The sequence below is a fragment of the Coenobita brevimanus genome, chromosome 45 (genome assembly GCF_032717465.1).
Source record: "Coenobita brevimanus isolate Jiangsu-jjx chromosome 45, ASM3271746v2, whole genome shotgun sequence".
NCBI lineage: Eukaryota > Metazoa > Arthropoda > Malacostraca > Decapoda > Coenobitidae > Coenobita > Coenobita brevimanus.
In genome coordinates this window covers 28,305,236-28,325,878 of record NC_136998.1, presented here as the reverse complement: position 1 = coordinate 28,325,878, position 20,643 = coordinate 28,305,236, and the positions used below count along the sequence as shown (strand labels likewise).

The 20,643-nt window shown below is 43.4% G+C and overlaps 1 protein-coding gene across 1 annotated transcript in view; it reads right to left on the bottom strand.

Moving 5' to 3' along the window:
- The window catches only part of LOC145398471 (uncharacterized), an 89,100-nt gene extending 68,765 nt beyond the window's left edge, over positions 1 to 20,335 (bottom strand). The window contains exons 1-2 of the mRNA XM_080271347.1: positions 20,068 to 20,335; positions 17,007 to 17,111 (exon numbers count right to left, since the gene is read on the bottom strand). Coding sequence (XP_080127473.1) covers positions 17,007 to 17,111; positions 20,068 to 20,335 — 373 coding nt within the window. The remainder of the gene's footprint in view (positions 1 to 17,006; positions 17,112 to 20,067) is intronic.
- Between the last annotated feature and the right edge of the window lie 308 nt (positions 20,336 to 20,643).

Below are 20,643 nucleotides of genomic sequence, written 5' to 3'. Positions count from 1 at the left end.
GGTAAGAGGAGAGGGCGGGCCAGAGGAAGTCGTTAGCAGGGGAAACGAAGCGGTCTGGAATTATTCAAAAAGCAGCTTCTCTCCCTCCATCTCTCTTTCCTCTCCTCTCCCACGCTCCTTCCCTCCGCTACCCCCTTCTCTCCACCTCTCCCTGTCTCCTTCCCTTCCCCCCCTTGCTCTTTCTCTCCCTCCATTCCTCCCTCCTCCTTTCCCCATTTCCTTTTCCTCTTTGCTGCCACTTCCTCCCTCCCTCCTCTTCATCTCTCTCTCTCTCTCTCTCTCTCTCTCTCTCTCTCTCTCTCTCTCTCTCTCTCTCTCTCCGCCTCTGCTTTGATATCCTGCCAGTGGTCTTTGAGGGCCGAGGCTAAATTTGCTGGAAATCTTTCGAGTGGATCCAACGCCATTATCAGTTAAACGTTAATCCGCCGAGAAAAAATGTGGAGATTTAGCAAGACACCAGAATGATGAGATAAAGCGAGATAAAACGAGCTGGTCTTTGATGTCTCTCACAGTGAAGGGTGTTTCTTTCTCACATTATTTCCATGATTTTTTTATTTTTCATTCTCCTTTTTAGCACTTTGCAGTTTAGAATTAAGACATTTCATCAGTTACGTGTGTAGGATGTTTGATTTATAGGTCAGTGTGTCACCCTTTGTTTTCATTTTCTTATTCGTTTCACTATTTTACACTTTAACTTTGTGGGGACTTAAAGAGAGACGAAGGATGTGGGGGTAAAACGAGGAAGTCTTTGATACTTCTTACAGTTCATGGCCTCTCTCTCTCTCTCTCTCTCTCTCTCTCTCTCTCTCTCTCTCTCTCTCTCTCTCAAGCTGTATTTGTAGACTTTTTTCTATTCCCTCTCTTGCTTTATTTGCAGACATCTCTATTTACGTTATATCTTTTATAGTTTGCACTTAAAAATTACGGACACGAATGATGTTAATAAAATGGGATAGCCTTTGATGGCACTTAAAATGCAGTGTGTCTCATTCTTTTTATTCATTTTACTTCTCTTTTACACATTACATTTTAGAGCTGGAGGACTGAAGGGTGTAGGAGTCTCTTTAGATGACTTACAGTTTTGTGCATTTTTTTTTTTTACTATTATTTCGGTAATTTTATTTTATACAGTGTAATCTTCGTCGCTTTAGATATAAGACTAATTCATATGATGATTCTTTATAATCTTAAATTTGCTGGGAAATGTTTACAGTAGCACGATGAATGATTTTCATGAAATATTCCAAAGCAGTAGTCTTATGGCACACATCATCACAGGGTATTCCGCTTTTAGTTTATCCCATGAATTACTTTCTCGCCAATTCCCATTTCTTGTAAGAACCCCCCCCCCCCTCCCCGCGACGCTTTCATTCTTGCAGGATATTTTGAATTAAGCCTTCATTGCGCTCAAACCACTATTTCTGCAACGTCCAATTTTCATATCGTGTACTTTCCTGCCGCTGCAACACCACCAACCGAATTTCCAGTTTATCTTGCTCATCCATTTGCTCATCACGCCCATTCCTGTACTCGCAGCCCTCTTTGACGGTTTCCTGGCGAGGTGCAAGTCTCACGGTCGAACATCAAGTTTGTTTTACTTTGGTGATGAAGCTGTCCTTAAAAATGTATTCCTTACTATCTAATGTGAGCTTGTACTAATCATTTATATTGCTTTTTATATGAACTTGAACTCAAACTCATCCGCAGAGTAATTCATCTGATTATGTGTGTGATAATTCTTACTTATACTGTCAGTCTTGCCTGGACATTTTGTACAATTTTCACCTTTTTCGTCCATCTTTTAATGTAGCCCTTATAATCGGTTTTATATCATATTTTGCTCTAAGTCACCTAGTCTATTACATTATCTTTTTATCTTCTTATCTGCCACTTGTTATCAATCAGATCTGGATTTGTATTTCATGGTGATGCTCCGCGGTGGCCCAGTCAGCAACACACCCGTCTCTCTGTCCTCGTCATCAATAAACCTGGCTTCCAATTTCAGACGAAGGGAATTGGGTTCTTCGCAGTGAACTCTCGTACATTTCATTGTTGTATCTGGTCACTTTCTTTTTTACAGGAAGGTTTAGGTGAGGCTAGGTCAGTCTGTTGGGGTTAGCATAGGTGAAGTTAGATTAGTATGTTACTTCAGTCTGTTAAAGTTAGGTCTGAGCACAGTTTTCCCAGACAAGGTTAGGTTATAAGAACGTAGGATAATTCCCTATGACTCAGATGATGTGGTCTACGGCAGTCTAACCCCGAACCTTCCTACGGACTGGGCTTTCCAGGGTTTTAAAGGCGTAATTCCAGACTGATAGTCGTCGTTGTATATGTCCTGCCTCAGTTAATTAGCTTTTTCGATGACCCTTCATCTTTCCCTCATTTGTGTTAATAAGGCCACTTCATAAGACCGACCATCCTCTTCCCCTGGTCCCCAGCACACCTCACCTACGTCCTCTCCCTTCACTTCATCCCTCGCTCCCTCCCAACTCGTCTCCTGAAAGTTGAGGAAAAGCTTATGCCATGATCGGGTACCTAATCGTCCTCGTGTTCCTCGTGTGGATAGTAACTCAGTGGCTGTCGCTGATGAGGTTGCATTTTTCTTGGTTTTCGTCGTTTGATCGCCTTTCTTATTTTGTTTTCGCTGTACTGGCACCGGTAGCTATTATTTTCAGTTTTCTTTATCTCACAGGCGGAATTCTGTCACACTTTTGTCGTTGTCTAGATGGCATTTTTTAAAACTTAGTCCTCGTTTAGGACCCATTTTTCACAATTTTCGTTTTCACTTTGATCGCTTATTTTGTGTGTGTGTGTGTGTGTGTGTGTGTGTGTGTGTGTGTGTGTGTGTGTGTGTGTGTGTGTGTGTGTGTGTGTGTGTGTGTGTGTGTGTATTATTTTTGGCTTGTTCGAATTTTTTCTTATTTTCGTAATCGCTTAGTTTGCAATTTTCCTTGCTCTCGTTCTAGCTCAGGCCTCATTTTCATTACTTCGTCACGATCTTTGTGAATCTCATGGTGTCACTTATGAAACATTAGGTAACTTTTTTTTTTTTTCACTTGCTTATATTCCCTCAAGGATGCTGATATTCACTGGTTATATTTGCCCCCCTCTTCTTTCTTTCTCTCTCTCTCTCTCTATCTACTTCTTTCCTTCCCTCACTTCCATTTCTTCCTACTTCTTTTCTTCCTTTCTCACTTCCATATCTCCTTACTTGTTTCTTTCCTCACTTCCACCTCCCTCAACTTCTTTCCTTCCCTTACTTTCATCTCTCTAGGTTTCTTTCCTTCCCTCGCTTCCATCTCTCTCAACTTCATTCCTTCTCTCACTTTGACCTCTCTTCTCTCCCTCTCTCCTCGATTTCTTCCTTTTCTCTACACTTTTCTTTCCTTCCTTCAGTTCCACCTCTCCCCACTTCTTTCCATTCTTGACCTCCATATTCTTTTTAGCCTCATATTTCTTTCTTCAGCCTCTCTCACTGCTTTCTCTCTCGATCGCATCTTTTATTAGCGCTTTATTTTTTGCGATTTTCTTCATTTGCTTCAGTCTTCACAAAGTTCTTTCTTAATTTCCGTTTTCGCTTCCGCATTTTTCCTTCTCTCAATACAACTGGTTTCTCATTGGCTATTTTGGCTTTCTCTCTCTCTTATTATTTTATTTTTTTCACCTCGGCTTTTCTCATTTTCACTTGCTTTTCCTAGAACCTGCCTCTTTTTCTCGATGCATTCATCTTACTAAAAATCTCACCACTAGTGTCATTTTCCTGCTCTCTCTCTCTCTCTCTCTCTCTCTCTCCTCTTTCTCTCATCTTCCCTTTACTCCTCAATTGGCCTCTTCCGGAAACGTTTTAACAATTTTGGCACCGCCTGACCTTTTTGACTCCTGTCCTACTTCCTGGCATTAGACCTTCCGCACCCAATTTCACTTTACCGTACCTTTTCTCGCCACTCTCCAGTTCACTGTTCCTTACCTCATTTCACCTTGCTTAACTCACCTTACTTAATCTCCCCTCACCTCACCTCATTTCACAACCCCTCACCTCACCTCATCTCACCTCTCCTCACCTCACCCCAGTTCACCTCACCTCATCTCACATTTCTTCACTTCATCTCACCTCACTTTTCCTCCCCTCCCCTCCCCTCAACTCACCTCACCTCTCTACACTTCTTACCTCATCTTCCTACTTTACTGTCCTTGCATTTGATTCACAGGACAAATACCTTTGTTATAACTTACCGTAAAACAAACATCCTGGAGAGGTCCAATGGGTCTGTTGCTGTTTGTTTATTATTGTACTCCTTTGTATTCACCTCACCTACCTCACTTCATCTTATCATCCCATCTCACCCCACCCCACTTCAAAAAGATTACTTACTCAACAAGACCTCTGAGTACTGTTGTTGTGTCCTTAATATTGTATTTCTTTGCATTCACCTCATCTCACCTCACTTCATCTTACCACCTAATCTCACCTCATCTCACTTCAAAAGATCACTTATTACTCAACAGAGCCTCTCACTAATTCTAACCTCACTTCAACTTTACATCCACTTACCCTTGAACCTCTCATAACCCCATGACCACTCGCCTCCATTGCACATTTACGAGTCTGGTGAGAGGAAGTAACTCTGACCCCATGTGAAACTTAAATGAGCTTTAGGAAATGTGTGGAGAGAATGGTGGCGGTGAGATACACTGTAGAAAAAATATGTAAAGGAAAGACTGTAAAAAAGGAAAAACAATGAAAGACACAATGCAAGAAACTGATGGGTTTTATAGCTATGGTAAATGCACAAGGCATGGTGAACAGGAGGGATTATGGGATTATTACGTGTATGGTGGGGACTGAAAACTAATGAATACCGTGGCGAACTTTTATGAGAGAAGTGAAGTAGGTGAACGGTGACTGGATGCAATAATAGCGTTATAAATATCAGAGAGCAAAGTTACGATTCAAAAACGTACGACAACGAATCCTTGTGGGAGGTTGACGTAAAAAAGCTATAGGTTTTCATCTGGAATGGGAATTGTCCAAATACAGATGATAAGCTAATTAATTAATATTAAGTCAACGAATCTGGATAATTAGAGGTACCACAGTCTCAACGGATCATTATATGCCCAAACAAATTAAACACATCCATCCAGCATCACACTTTATATCTAATTAAAACAATGTCATTTATATTTCATCATGTTCAAATATGCGGAAGCCAATTACTGTTATCTGGCTCCCCTGTTTACCTCTCCCCAGCGGCCCTTACGCTTTCTGTATGAAGTGATACGAGAAGAATAACAGAGTATGAAGCTGGTGACGGATGGTGAATGGTGCACTTTTTGAGACTCAGTGTATGCAGATGATACTATGCTACTTACTACCTCTGAACCGTATCTCTGACTGAGTGCTCTGTGATTGACTGTGAGCGGCGATGCGTTGTCTGCAAGAGAATGTAAATAAGAGTAACGAGATTGTTATTGAGAGAGAAAGTAACTCAACATGCTTCTACCGATAAACAGAAAAGCATTGGCATCCTATTCAGCCCCGAGGGTTTGGTACAAGAGGGGGGAGCCTTCATGCGGTGCTATCGATATAACCAGGTCGCTTAACTTCCAGGTTATACAAGCGTCCCTTAACTACTTCCCTATACCCTGAGAGGAGAATGATGAACTGCAGATCAATTTAAGCCTGCAGTCCAGCGGGTTCACATTTCAGATGAATCTGTGACTTTAACTGGACTCCTGCCACTAGTACCCAGGGGTTTATTTGCAGCTAGAAACAACTTTCTGCCTGTGGAAAGAGCACAATAATAATGATATAATGAACCTAACTGGATATACTGAGATATAACCCATTCAGATCCGGACGGTAATCCCGCAGCTGGACAAAACCGCCTGGCTGTAATAAGAACAAACTAATGGGGTACAACTGCCCTAAAATGGATAAAGAGAAGCAGAATGAGGGGCTTCTTGCTGAATTCCACTCTCTTACTTAACTACCGAATGAAAAATTAAGACACATGTCAACTAACTCGCCTGAAGGGAATTGTCATCACTTAATTTCGTGGCTGGGAAAAGGTTAAGAAGTGAAGTGTCCCTGGTGACGGGCTGAGGTGACGCCGGGACAGTTGTGTGGGTGTGAGACTTAAAGTTGTGACGTTGAGCTCAGGGCGCCAAAATTTTTAACTTAAGTTGACGATAAGTTTTTTAAGAATACTTCTATCTTAAGTTGCAAGATCGTTTATTTTGCGGAGAAGATCTTTCTTATATTTTTTATTTAAAGTTGTGAATAAAACTGTTTATTTTGCAGATAAGATTTTTAATACTTGCGAATAAGATCGATTATTTTTCACTTGTTTTTTTTATTTATACAGATATTGAACAGTTGGCAATCCGACTAGAGTGAATGATGGCATAAACATCCAAGCACAAAATCTAACTTCTATGCAGATTTGTTTATCGTAAAACTACCGAAAATCCCTCACGAATAATCCCCCATGGCATTCTGAATTAATTTTTAACCCCATCAGTTCCTCTGCACGGTGACTTTGTTTTATTAACTTTACTGCTGCTATCAACAGGCGGTTTTATTTGCTTTGGTAGACTTTTCGAACTGAAGGGTTTTGGTTCAGCCTTCGTTAATTTGTTTACTATTAGGGCGCTGTCTTAAACTGAATAATTTCATCTAACAGAGGCACGAGTAAAATAAACAAGGACGTTACTACACTGAGAGTGATATGGTTGAGTTAGAAGAAAGGAGGGAAGACAGTAAGGCGAAGGACAGACCTGGAGTGTACGGTAAAACACTGAGGAAAGTGAAGATGGAAAATAATTATGCCAGAACTCCTTGTAAAAATAAAGTCGATCTATATGGGCTAAAGGGAGATCTAGGGAACTGGAGATATACACACTGTCATGTAGAGGAGGCCAGGCTTTCACACCGTATCAAGATGAGAGTTTAGGGGTAGGAGGAGGGTGCATTACGTGAGAAGTGTGGCAGGGGGTAGGGAACTGGGGTGCTGCTGGTGAGGGAGGTGAAAGGACAAGGTTGATAATTAATTGGAGACGGAGGTGGGGGAGGGGGAGGGGAGGTGGCCAGAGAAGTAGGAAAGAAGTGAAGGGAAATGAGAAGAGTTCCCCCTCCACTCCCTTCCCCCGCCCCCCTCCACCTCCCACGTTCTTCTTTCTATTTCATTTTCTTCCACAAACCCTCGTCACTTCAAAATATCTTCCTTCCGTCTTCGCATTCCATCCCTACTCTCCCTCCCCATCAATGTCATTCTTAAGTCTCTCCTTCCCTTCCTCTCTCCACAATTCTCTCCCTTCCTCCCCCCTCCTTCTACAGACATTTATCTCTCTCCTATTTATCTGTCTTCCCTCCCACTTCTCTCCCTCTCTTTTCCCACCTTTCCCTTCCCTTACTCTCCTCTTTTCCCTCTTCTTCGTCTCCCTCTCCTCCTACCAAGCACACTCACGTCCCTCCCTCTACTTATCTCTCTTATATCCTTTTCCCTCCTCTCATCTTTCCCCCTCTCCATGTCCACTTCTCCCTCCTCTCTCCCTCCAACCCCCTGCTTCTTTTCACCTTTCATCCTCTCCATTTCCCCTTCTTTCTCTTCTATACCTCCTAACCCCTCCTTCCCCTCACCTCCCCCTCTTATTCCTATCGAATCTCCCTTTCTTCCTCATCTCCCTTCTCCGAAACTTGTCCTCTCCTTCCCATTCCCTCCACTTCCTCCTTTTCTTTCCCTCTCTCTTCTCCCCTCTCCCTCTCCCTCAATTTCATCTCCATTCCTCTATTTCCCTCATTCTTCCTCCCCTTCCCTCTCCCTCTCCCCCTCCTGCCCCCACACATTCATCTCAGCTCCCCCTGCCCTTTCAGATTACCTACTTTATCTTGGAAACAGACTTGCCACCATTCCTTACATGTTTTCTGCTCCGGATTTAAAACGTCACTGCGGCCCTTCCTTCCCCTCCCTTCCCTTGCAGGTGAAAGTGTGTGGATGCAGGTTGCGATGAGTGTGGGTGTAGGTGAGAGGGGATCTGAGTGTAGGTGTGTATGTGGATGTGGGTGAGCATGACTGGGTATGAGTGGGTGTGAGAGTGGGCAAGCATAAGAGGGAATTGGAGGGGGATGGGGGAGGAAAGGATGTGAGTGTGAAAGTGGATGTGGCTTACACTTTATGCGTATCGAGTACATTAAGGCAGACAATTATTATTCACGTAATCCCAGTCTTCCTCTGAAACACGACCCACAGGAATCAGTTTACATCTAGCTTCCCAGTGGCACTGCTTGGTGAACAGGGACAAGGGATAAGCAGACCGACTCCACCAGTCTGACCGGATCAAAACTCATACTTGGGTTCACAAAAGTGGCGTGGCTCGCGTGCAAGTGACCGCACAGTTATAATTTACACCATCGTTGTCAGCTCGTCGTTCCACATCGTTTGATGTATGGCACGTCGAAACTGATACACCCAAGACAACACTTATTCGCCTAGTAATTTGATTCCCCGTGACAGTGTTGAAAGTGTGAGTGTGTTTGTGAATGAGTGTGAGTGTGGACGTGAATGAGCATGATTGAGGCGGGTGTGGTTAACTGTGAGTGTGAGTGTGAGTATGGATGAATGTAAGTGTGGATGAGTGTGTGAATGTCAATATGAGTAAGTGTAGCTATACAGGTGGGAGAATTTGAGTACATCAACGAGAATGAGTGTAGATATTGGTGTAGGTGAGTGTCCGTGTGGGTAGGCATAACTGTGAGTGTGAGTGTGAGTATAGGTGTAAGTGAGTATAGGTGTGGGTAGGCATAACTGTGGGTGTGATTGTGGGTGAGTATGAGTATATGTAAGTAAGGGTTTGGGTGCTGGCGAATAAAGATGTGGGTAAGTGCAAGAATGTGCGGGTAACACTGGTGATGAAAATACTAGAGACTGCGAATTAATGCCATGGTCTTTGCCACTCCAGCTACGGTCATTGCATTAATTCTGTTGTCCAACATAAAATATTCATGGCTTTCAGCACTGCTTCCAGTTCTATTATCCACCCCATGTTTTATGCGCATTACCTTTCTAATCTCGCCTAAAATATATCTGGCGTAATGGAAATGTTTACGCAGGCAAGAATAAGGGAATGTAAAGAGAGGGAGAAGAGTGAGTGGCCGTACGGAGTCTGACCAGCAGATATATTGCCTCGGGATGCATGGAAATCAACGTCATGGAAACTCACAAACAAGCAGAAAATTTTATAATAAACTAATAAGTGGAAATAGTGAAAGCAATGTATGATTTAACCCTAGCATGGTCGAGACAACTCTAGTATTCTATTCTACCTAAAGAAACACGATTTTATTTAGCTTAAAGTGAGTCATATAAACCTCAACCTAATAATATATCACCATTAACCCTCTCATGACTGGGAACGCTCTAATATTTCATTCCAACTAAAGCCAGATGATCTTCTTCAGCTGGGAGTGAGTGTATGAGCCTAAGACCGGAAATATGAGTGACTATACGTGCCCACTAGAAGGATGAAGACTGAATATACTGAAGTGTTTACGGAGGCAGTCAGAAACGAGCAGAAGAGGGAGTGGCCCCATGGGTTCTGACTAGCACATAAATATGTTGCCCCGGGATGCGTGGAAATCAACGTCATAGAAGTTCACAAGTAGAATGAAAAGTGTGGGAAACTGATAAATGACAACCTAAATTTTAATACGAATGAGTTCAAAAGCGCCTAATGAACGTGGAAAGAAGTGATAAATGCAAGGAAACCAACCTCATGGTAACTTATGATCAAGTACAGAATAATAAAAAAAAAGCTGAAAAACTGAAGAATGTGGAAGGTGAGGGTAAGGTAAAGGTTAATATGTCTCGGTCTAAAAGTGCACAAAGGACAAAGACTGAAATGATCTGGACACATGGAAATCAATGCCATTAAAACTTACAAGTTGAAGGAATATTGTAAGAAATGACGAATGAGAAAAGTAAAAACGAAGGAAAGGTTAATAGTTAGGTCTGCAAATGTACAAAAGAGGGATGAAGTGCAGAAGAAATCAATGTCACGCGAACCTGCAAACAGTACAAGGAATATTGCGAAAAACTTGTGCGTGGGAATAGTGTAAGTGATGTAGAGGCAGAAATGAGTGGTCTGGATATGCAGCTAGTGAAAAGGAGTGAAGTGCTGTGTAATACAGCAGTCAAATAAAGGCTGTGATCAAGTTCAGAAAGACAAGTGTAGCTAATTACAGTATGCAGCAAGGTAAAACAGGAAACTTATGTTGGATCACAGATTTTCTTAAGAAAAAAAAAAAAACAAGACGATCAAATTGCATACTTCACTATATTTTCCCTCGTGTCATAGTCAGTTCACTATCTCGAATAAAATCTGTCATCCCAGGGAACTAAGCATAACAAATTATTAAATAAAATTGCTTACTGAATACGGTAATGGTGAAAATTAAAAGCAATAAACCTTGCCATTTGAGGCCCCGTCAAGGTTCACCCAGTCAAGGTCTGGTATTCAGCAGAGGTGTGGCGGAGCTTCCCCAGGTTAAAACAAATTGGAATACGGAAGTCGAGATACCGGAAGCAACAAGCTCTGTGAGAAAGAGGCTGCCAACCTGACTCACTGCCGGGCTTCCTCAACCTGCACCTGCTGACTCTAACCCAGCCAGTCCAGTAGCTTTTTTTTTTTCTTCTTCTTCTCTCAGGACGACGTTATAAGAATTTGAACAGTTTTCTTCCAACCAGGTGAGTTAGATTTGGTCCATACTGTCCTCTTCGCTACACGGGGCTCTCCTAGGCTGAATATAATTGTTTCGAGGTACCAAAAAGAAAATAATAACGCCTTCAGACTGAAAGGATTACCCCTTCTTGCCATCCTCAAATAATTTTAATCACCTTGGGATAGAGACAGGCTTCATAAACCCCTTCATCAAAACAGGTTCGTTCTATTTTGAATAAAAGCAAATGCAAGTAGCAAGAGTTGACTGCAGGAGACGTCACTGGAGGCAAGGTGTTAAGCATTACTGACGGCTAAGTTACCTGAAGTATTTTGAACCAGACAAGTGCAGGTGTTAGCTAGTTGTATAGCTGTGGTTATCTCCTTCACTAGGTCGATGACATTATCAGTTGGTTCTCTCGACATCTCGCTCTCAGTTTCCTTCCCCCTCGGCCAATACCACGAAGCAATATTTCAGCTTGACTTGGATATAAAGGATTCAAGTACTTTATCTCTTCGCATCCCGTTCTCGATTTCCTCCACTTTCTTCCCACGACAGACCACCAACTCATACTCTGGCGACTTATCTCTCTACATCTCGTTCTCATTCTCCCTCTCCTTCTGCTAACCACTCTGGGCAATATTTCTGGGCAAGTGGGATGTACTGTAGTTGCACGCTGCGGCTGCCATATGTCAGTTGGGAATATATCCGGTTGGAAAATGTCCTGAGAGTTTATGTCAGGCAATATATTCTCTGCAGCCAATAGTGAGGTGAGTTTACGGGGGGTTGGGAGGGGATGGGGGTTGAGAGACAATGTGTGTGGGCAGCAGGAGGGGGAGGAGAGAGAAAAAGAGAGGAAGGGTGGGGCAGAAGGGGAGAGATAAGGAGGGGGGAGGACTAAGGAGAGACTATAGGCGAGAGCGAGAGACGTGGAGGGAGTGAGGAGGGAGGGGGAAGAGACTGACTGGAAGGGAAAGGTTTCTAGAGAGACAGTTAGAGGATGAACGATGAATGAGGGAGACGGTGGGAGTGAGTGGGGGTATGGAAGTGTGGGAGGGGATGAGACGGAGTGAGAGTGAATGTGGATGCAAAGATGGAGAGTGAGTATGAGAGGGAGAGGAAAGGAGAGAAAGAGATTGTGGGAGGAAGAAGTGTTTGGGAGGAACTGGGAGGGAGGAAGAAAGAATGAAAGAAACTGTAGGAAGGAAAAGAACTGAAAGGGAAGTGACGTGTCTGGAAGTGACCGTGGGAATGAGTAAGGAGTGACAGAGGCTGTAGAAGGAAGTGAGGAGTGAGAGACATTTTGGAAGGAAATGAAAAGACGTAATAGAAACCGTGGGAGTGAGTGAGTGGAACTCAGATACACTAGGTATGAATGATGAGAGAGAGAGAGAGAGAGAGAGAGAGAGAGAGAGAGAGAGAGAGAGAGAGAATGTATCAGCAATATTAACGAACAAACAGGTGAATCACGCGGAACGGGTAAGTGGCAGGGACGTGAGACAAACAATGAAATTTTGAAAGAAACATGAATTGGTGGCAAGGGATCAGGAAGACTGAATCCATCGTTGGCTGTGACAGTTTGTATAGAGAAAACACCAAGTGCAGAACAGAGACCCAGTTTTTTCAACGTTTCGCCAATGCTGACTTCAGGTGACAGTGAGGGAGTGGGAGGATGATGGAGAAACTGGGCAAGCAATGTGTGCATGAGAGTAGAAGGAAGTGAAAGAAGTGTGTGAGGATGGGTGTGGATGAAAGAGGATGTGGGTAAGTAATATGCGGATGACACTGGCTGATCGGGAAAGAAGTGACAACGATGGAGGATACGGATAGCGATGCATGGACAAAGGAGGGTGTGGATCAGAGATGACGTGGGTGAGGGAGTATGGATGAAGCTAGGTGTTTAGGAAGCGGCAGTCAGAAAGGGCACTGACAAAGAGTACACAGATAAGGAAATATGTGAGCAAGGAACAAAGTGTATAGATAAGAGAGAGTACGAACAGGGACCATATGGATGAAGTAGGAAGGGTGACAGCATAATTAACTTGGCCTCAGCTCCCCCCCTCCACAGGTCATCAGGTCGCCAGGGGTCATTACCTGCAGCCACACCCACCACCACTATGGTAATAGCGGGGTGGAGGGGCGGGGCAGGGGGAGTGGTTGGGAAGGAATGGAAGGTGGGTGGGGGAGAAGAGAGATTGAGTTATGGTGTTGCGAGGAAGGAGACGAAGTGGAGAGAAACAGAATGACAGGGACAGAAGAGAAATGACTAAGAGTGAAAAGGTAGGTAGAGGAGGGAGCGGGGGAAGAGTGGAAGATCTGGGAGAAGAGAGGTGGTTTGAAGAGATGGACAGAAAAGGAGTAGACGAGATACTGGGTCAGGGTGAGGGGTGAGGAAACACTTATAGAAAAAGATAAAGAAGGAGAGGAGAGGAAAAGAGAGAAGGGGAACAGGAGAAATGAGGAGACGACTGAGTTGATGAGAGGTCGGGTAGGGCGGGGATAAGATACAAGGGCTGGAGAAATAGGAAGAGGATGATAAGGATGTGAAGAAAATGGGGAAGCTAGGAGAGAAGAGGCAGAAAGAGAAAAGGAAAGGTATGAGGATGAAAGGGTAAGTATGGAGAGGATGGGAGAAGGAAGAGGAGGCGATGTGTGGGGAGAGAATAGAAGTAGGGAGGAACGAGTGAGTTAAAGTGAATTAATGTCAGGAAGGAAAGTCGGTGGAAGGAAAAGAGAGAATTCAAATGAGTGAGAAGGAAGTGGGGCAGCTACTAAGGGAGAACGGGAGTGCCTTCAGGGAAAAGAAAGGTCTACATGTATAAAAAAAAAAAAAAAAAAAATCAATCCCAAAAAAAGTTGCGTAGAGATCGTCGTCACTACGATGAATGATGGAATATAATAAAATAATATCCACAGTACTACCTTTAGGGGCATGGGAAAGGGTGGAGGGGAGCAGTAGGTAGTAATGTACAGATCATTTAGCCTTTTCAGTCTGACGGTTTTTTTCTTTTTCTTTATATCATGTTACCATCTCCAGATAATTATATTCAGATATGGAGAGACTTTTCGGAATAGAAGTACAGATACAGCTTTCACTTACCCTTTCACTACAGATGTCCCCTGAGATGTACAAAATCGCCTGGACGTAGTAAGAATAAATTTCACGCCTTAGCTGATTCAAGGGAATAATGGCAGGAAACCGACCTACTTCCCCGGCAGAATATTACATGCCAGAAAGAAAAAAAATCTTCACTTCCTGAGAGTCCGAAACGTTCAGCATAAGGCAAGGTCTTTATCCCTGATCTGAGAGCTCTGCCATTCGACCACTAGAAGAAAATATAATGACGGAAAAAACACGGCGATATATCACTTTAAGCCTACGTGAACATTGACCCACATATAGACGATGTTCCACAAATAAAAGCGCTCTCGTAAATAAATCAATAAATAAAGACAGCTCCTATTGGCTGTTTGTGTGAGAGCTGGCGATGGAGGGATGTCGATATTTCAGCCTTGATGTGAAAAGAACCTTTTTTTCATTTTTTATCATCCTCCATCACCCATAAATCCCTCCCCTCCAACACCACAACGGGGATTCCTTTCTATTTTTATTCAGTGAATCAGTGAAGGCGAAGGAATGTGATCTGATATACTGCCCCACGTTATGCCGGTGAGAGTTTTTCTTTTGATTTTTTTGGGGGGGCTACTTTTATCCTTCATCCCTCTACGACTTTCCTATCACACAGTCGTCCTTTCTTAACCTCCTTCCAAAACAGTTTCTTACATTCCCTTCATTGTACACTCAGACTTCCTCGAAACTCCTCATTCACTCTCTTCATACTCGCACTCACCAGTCGCTTACCCTTTCTCCGCGTCTCCTCATACAACTCTCTTCTCCACATCCTCCAATCCTTTACTTCCCATTCGGTCTCTATATGTTTTCTTCCTTCTTCCACAGCTCCTTTGACTCTCGTTTTCTTTTCATCCCGCACACAACATCACATGCTGCACAGACTTTTTCAGTGAATACCTCACACATGCCTTCCAGCTCCTCTATCTGCTCCATAACATACCTACCCAGTAGCTTCTTTACTCCTCTCTTGCATCGCCCCCCCCCCCTTCCTGCAGCCTTTCTACTCTTTACAGGAACTATTTCCTCGTGTAGTCCTCTACCTCTGTTCACCCATCCCCTCTGCATCTGTCTTCCATGCAGTGGTCAGATAGTTCACTTCCAAACCTCTACACACTTTCATACCAAGCACAAACATCCTCTTTCGAGCATCCATATCCACATAATCAGCCACTGCCTTACATTCTTCGAAATCACCTCCCATCCTCCATATCACTCGCCACGTACACCTGCGGAACAGTCCCTGACGAGAAGCCTACATTTGGTGGTGCTGTGCACCCAAGGTAGGGAATCCATCCCGAGTCACGCCTCCTCATATTTCCTTGCACTTCGCTGTGGGAAGGATCTTGGCCGCCCTAGTGAGGCGTTCCCTTACTCAAGGGGCCGTCGGATCCCTACACGGTGTACAATATGTACTGTACTGCACCCGCTGGACGGCCCAAAGGAAGCAGTTGCTAACCTGTTAGAATTTATTCGAGCACACAGACAGGAGTTAGCCACGAAACAACAACAATCCGTGGATTGTCTTGTGCGAGAAAAAGGTACTGGCTATCGCCAAGCCCTTCCCTGCACAAATGTCTGTAACTACTGATAATGCTAAACTTACGATTCAAGGAGCTTATCGTCACTGGAGGAGTTGTACCATGCATGCTTTTTTATCGTGTTTAGTTTAACGAACTTTACCAGTTTTTTCGTGTAGAGTGATCACTTTCAAGGTTCCTCCGGGCTGAGTGTTGTTTCCCCTTACTATTCATTCTCGGCGGCATTTTCTTTCAGCGTCTGTTCCAGGGAGCGAGAGAAAACGAACCCGCCACCTTTGCGAACGCTGCGGAATTCTCTTCATAGCTTACACAGAAAACGTTTTCATATGTAGTTCTCATAACAGCTACATCGCAATAGAATGCCTTTTAAAATGTTCTCTGCTACACGTAACTTTGCTTATTTATTAGTCAGCGGTTCTTGGAAAATATAGGTATGTATTTTGTTAACAGAGATAGGTTAACAGAGATAGGTTTTTTTTGGCGTAGGCCAATGCGCACATGGAAGAATTACTGATGGTGGTACATAAGTAACATACAACAATCTTCTGTTTAACTTATAACCATTAACCCTTCCACCTTTCCACCAAGCTTGCTTGAAATATGATAAAAGCTTTGTGTGTGTGTGTGTGTGTGTGTGTGTGTGTGTGTGTGTGTGTGTGTGTGTGTGTGTGTGTGTGTGTGTGTGTGTGTGTGTGTGTGTGTGTGTGCGTGCGTGCATGCGTGCGCGCAAATGATAATGACAATATATGGCTTCCAAGAACAAGAATTACCTTTACAACAGTACCGTGCAGTTTCGTATATATACTGAAAACCTATGGATACAGCTTTTCATATTATACTTACTGCAACTAAGGCAACTGCTTCGTTTATCTTTTAGGTGATAAAATTTCATTAATCTAAATCACGCAGCCTTATGTTCATATAGACGCTAAACTTCAGCGTGATAGTTTTATCACGAGTAAAAATGTCCTACCGTACAAGCTGGCTTAGGTTGGAACGTCTTAGTTTGCCCTAAAAATGGGTTGGCAGCTACAGTTTCTGTAAGAGCCTTATGAGAGAGAAAACGGGTGGGCCACTGCCGCTGCCGGGGAAGCAGGGACCAAAAGATTCCACCCGATGCCAGTGTTGCACTACAGAGCTCAGTGGTTTGCACATGGTAACGTGCATGGATACACGTGGAAGGAGAAACGTGGTACTATGAACATGTACGCTTTACTGAACAGTATTACCATTTGATGTAGATGACATGGCTAACTTACTCGTTGTTAAAGTGCAATTGGTTATTATCAACGTGTTAATCTAAAATGTACTGGCTTCACTGATGTACGTTAAGTTCACGATTAGTATTATGGAACATCAGATCCTACTGGAATGAGCATCATAAAGATTAATGCTGCATTACCGTCCTTTGGGAGGGAGGAAGCATCTTGGAATTCAAAGCAAAAGTTTCAGGTTAGCCTCTAATAACACAACAGTAAGCCCAATCTGCAAAACTACATTTTAGTTTAGCAACAGCTTGAGAGAGAGAGAGAGAGAGAGAGAGAGAGAGAGAGAGAGAGAGAGAGAGAGAGAGAGAGAGAGATCAGGTGGATAAGAAAGAAAAATTCAAATTACATACCTGCTTCAAAGGAGACCTGCTCGTACCCGGTGAAATGGTCCATGTGCTCCATCGGAGGAGCAGAGGGGACCACCGCCCCCTCCTCACACGCCTCGCTGTCATGGCCTGTGGGGGAGAGGAGAGAGTTAGTGATTAAATTGATGAACGAGAATTATCTGTTGTGTCAACTGCTGAGGTCCATAGCAAGAGTTACTGAGGAGTTTGGCGAAGTTATTCCCGTTTGGCTGCACTACGAGTATGTTAATCTGAATATTGTGTTTCGAGTGTTTTTCTTGGGCTTGTTGACTGTTTGTTGATTTTTACGTTAACAGTTCCTACAAACATGACCTGAGAATCTTGGTAATTTTGGTACTTTGTCAGACTTAGTTTTCATTTGTAATGGTTTTGGTAATGGTCATCAGGTAGCAGCAAGAGAAAAGAACACGTCAACGAGCTGAGAAAGACCGAATTAGCAGGTGGAAAGGGAAGGGAGCTGAGGGAATGGAGCACGAGAAAAGAGACGAAGAGAGACATGAAGAGAGGAAAGGAGATGTGGAGATAGGTGAGGATGAAAAAACATTAGGTAAAATGGTAATCGAGGAAAAGGTAATGTTTACCTTTGCTGAATTTAGGAGACGAGACGTGGGCATGTGTTTCGGTGTGTGTATATGTGTAGCAAGGTGGAGTGAGTGACGTGTGTGTGTGTGTGTGTGTGTGTGTGTGTGTGTGTGTGTGTGAGAGAGAGAGAGAGAGATGGTGTGCATGCTTGAGTGCGTGTGTCTGTGTTCGAGTAAGTATGTATGTGGGGGGGGGGTGCGGCTATGTCACCAACTAGACTAGTTTGTTATTCTGAGAGCAGGTGTGGAGTGGCCGCCTGGGAGTGTCCTCGCCCACACACCTGGCCTCGTATCCTCGTCAGCTAACAACTCTTCCTGACCTATTTATTCTTCCCGCTCTATCGTCAGCTCAGCCGGATTGCTAGCACCTCATCCTTAGCGATTTACTTTTGCTGGCTATTTATTTTGCCGTATTCTCGTCAATTTAGGAGCTCCTCTAGCACCTCTTACCAAGCGACTTATTATGCTTATTACACTTTAGCTGTAAGCTAAATGGTCGAAGCGGCCGAAGCGTGCAAGACCCCACAGAAATATGATCAAAGTCTATAATGGGAAAGCGGGAAGCACATAAGAAATACGCTTGGCAAGAAAAACATAATATGCCTTCCCTATGACTTGGAATCAATCATTATAAGACGATTTGTTATGGTCTTTATTCTGTGAAATAATTCAGTAAGATCTTTTGTAGTGTTACTTTAAATTTAAGTTACTAAAAGCTTAGAATCGGTAAATGATAAGTGACAGATACTTCCATATGAACAGTAAATTGTCTTCAGTATAATTACTCTCAAAATTCCTAAGGGAATGAACGATGTTTAAAAAAAAAATCTCTAGTGCTTAAAGTGACTGTCCCCACCCTTCTACGCGAAAGTCGGAACGCTCTACGGGTTCGTGTAGTCACATTTCACTAAGTGTTAGCGCCGAAGTGGTGACATGTAGAGGTGTATGGTATGTAGGAGGACTGCTGGGCCTTGATAGCAGGCTGTGAAGCCTATGCCCAGAGTCGGACACATAAAAAAAAAAAAAAAAAAAAAAAAAAAGTACGCATCTGTATGGCTTGATCTCTGATTCCCCTGAAAGCCCTTTAATATTCCTAAATTGGAGGGGGGAAAAAAAAAAAAAGATGCCTTGCGGGTATCTGCCCAAAGATCAGCTGTACCAAGTTTAAAAAGAATGAGTGAAGAACTGAAGGAATGGGACTAAACAGAAAAGTGTTTGGAAAAAAGAAATATGAAAGGAACTGAGTACAACACAGCATGGTCTGCACCGTAGTGTGAAGATCGTAATGACACTGCTACACGTTTTATTTATTCCTAAAATCATTCTTTAAGGTATTTAATGGCATACTTAACTTTAAAAGAAGTTAAATTTTTCGTCTATATTCGAAGTCTTGCTGATTTTTACTATTGGGGATGTAATCTTAATATACTGAATTTAGACACCATTAAATTCGTACAAAAATACGAATATGTATGGCGAGTCTTTTCAGCGACGATTACTGTATATTTGACCCAGCTCCAGACCTCACGTTTCGACTTTTATGGCAGACAACTTTACCTCATTTATGATTTTTATATCAAGCAATTTGCATACATAACACACTGATGTCGAGAAAGATAGTTTGGCTTGATGGCCGAGGCGGAAAAAAAAGGAAATAGGTGGACAAATCTAACAGTATCATGAACATTCAAACATAGTTCAATGTTGTTCTGTAAAAGAACGTACAGGCAATGCACATACTATCAAATTTAAAATGGTACATGGTAACGCATAGTGTTGGCTCCGTCTACCCGAGGACGTATTTTTTATTCTGTTCTACCTGCTTCCAGACATTCTTATTCAGCTCAACTGAACATCATAGCACTGAAGGTGTAATAGAAGGCCAGTCATTTAACCACTCCAGTTCGAGAAGCCTGTCCTAAGGAGAAAGTCATTTGGAAATAGCAAGAATAAAATAAAAAATACGTCATCGAATTCCAAGGGCTGGATGTAGTTCTGTAAATGAGAGAACAGATATTAATACACTTCATCATCATCATCATGACCTCTTTTATTCCCATCTGAAACAGGGTAAGGATGGGTCCAGAAAAACAAGGAATGAGAAAGTGTGGAAAAGGAAGGACCATCAACAGTATGCCCAGTGAAGTCGACCAGACACACCAATTAAGCACCTCAGACCTAACCATCTGCATATACATTGACACTTAACACTTTCAGGCTCGTTGAACTACCCCTCAGCTAAAAAAAAAAAATCATCTGGAGTTAACTGGAATAGGACATTACAGTTGCCCCGGCAACGATAAAGTTAATGATACCAACTTACTCAGGCTCCAATTGCTCACTCGGCTATTAAGAATATCTGATTTATGCTGGAATAAAATACCAGAGTTGTCCCGACCATAAGAAGGTTAAAATGACGCATCGGTGCTGATGAATGATATAAGCACTGGTGGAATAAGACTTACTGGTGGAGCGGAGTGTGACTTCAGGGGACCATGAGCCAGGACCCCTTAGTGGGTTCCGGCGTGTTGTGCTCTCCCGGAACTTCTTCAGCTCCCGCCTGTTGCCCCGCCGAGAGAACCTGGGTGAATTGGCAGGGGAACCTCCCAGCTCCTCCTCCTCTTCCAGCACGCGATGTACGAGTGGGTGGATCGCCGCTTCATTCAGGCTGCCGTAATCCAGTGATTCCTTCGTCGTCACCTCCGGAGAAAAGAAGATCTCGCTTCTAGGCATCTTCACCTTATTTCCTTGCTGCTATGTGTCGTGTCAGGGCAAATGGAAACCTCCTTAACGCCTGGGTGGGATGGTCTCCTCCCTCTGTGTGTGTATGTGTGCCTGTGTGTATGTGTGTGTAGGTGTAACTGTGTGAGGGTGGTCACTTCGGTGACCAATTATGTCATCACTGTGACCACACCACGCCACACCACCTCAAGTCATAGTCATACTCACCACGCTACCACCGCCCCCCTGCATCACCGTACACTGTTTCTCCCTCACTCTGTACCACTGGCAAGTTCGCGGTGACCTGGCCTAGGCTGAAG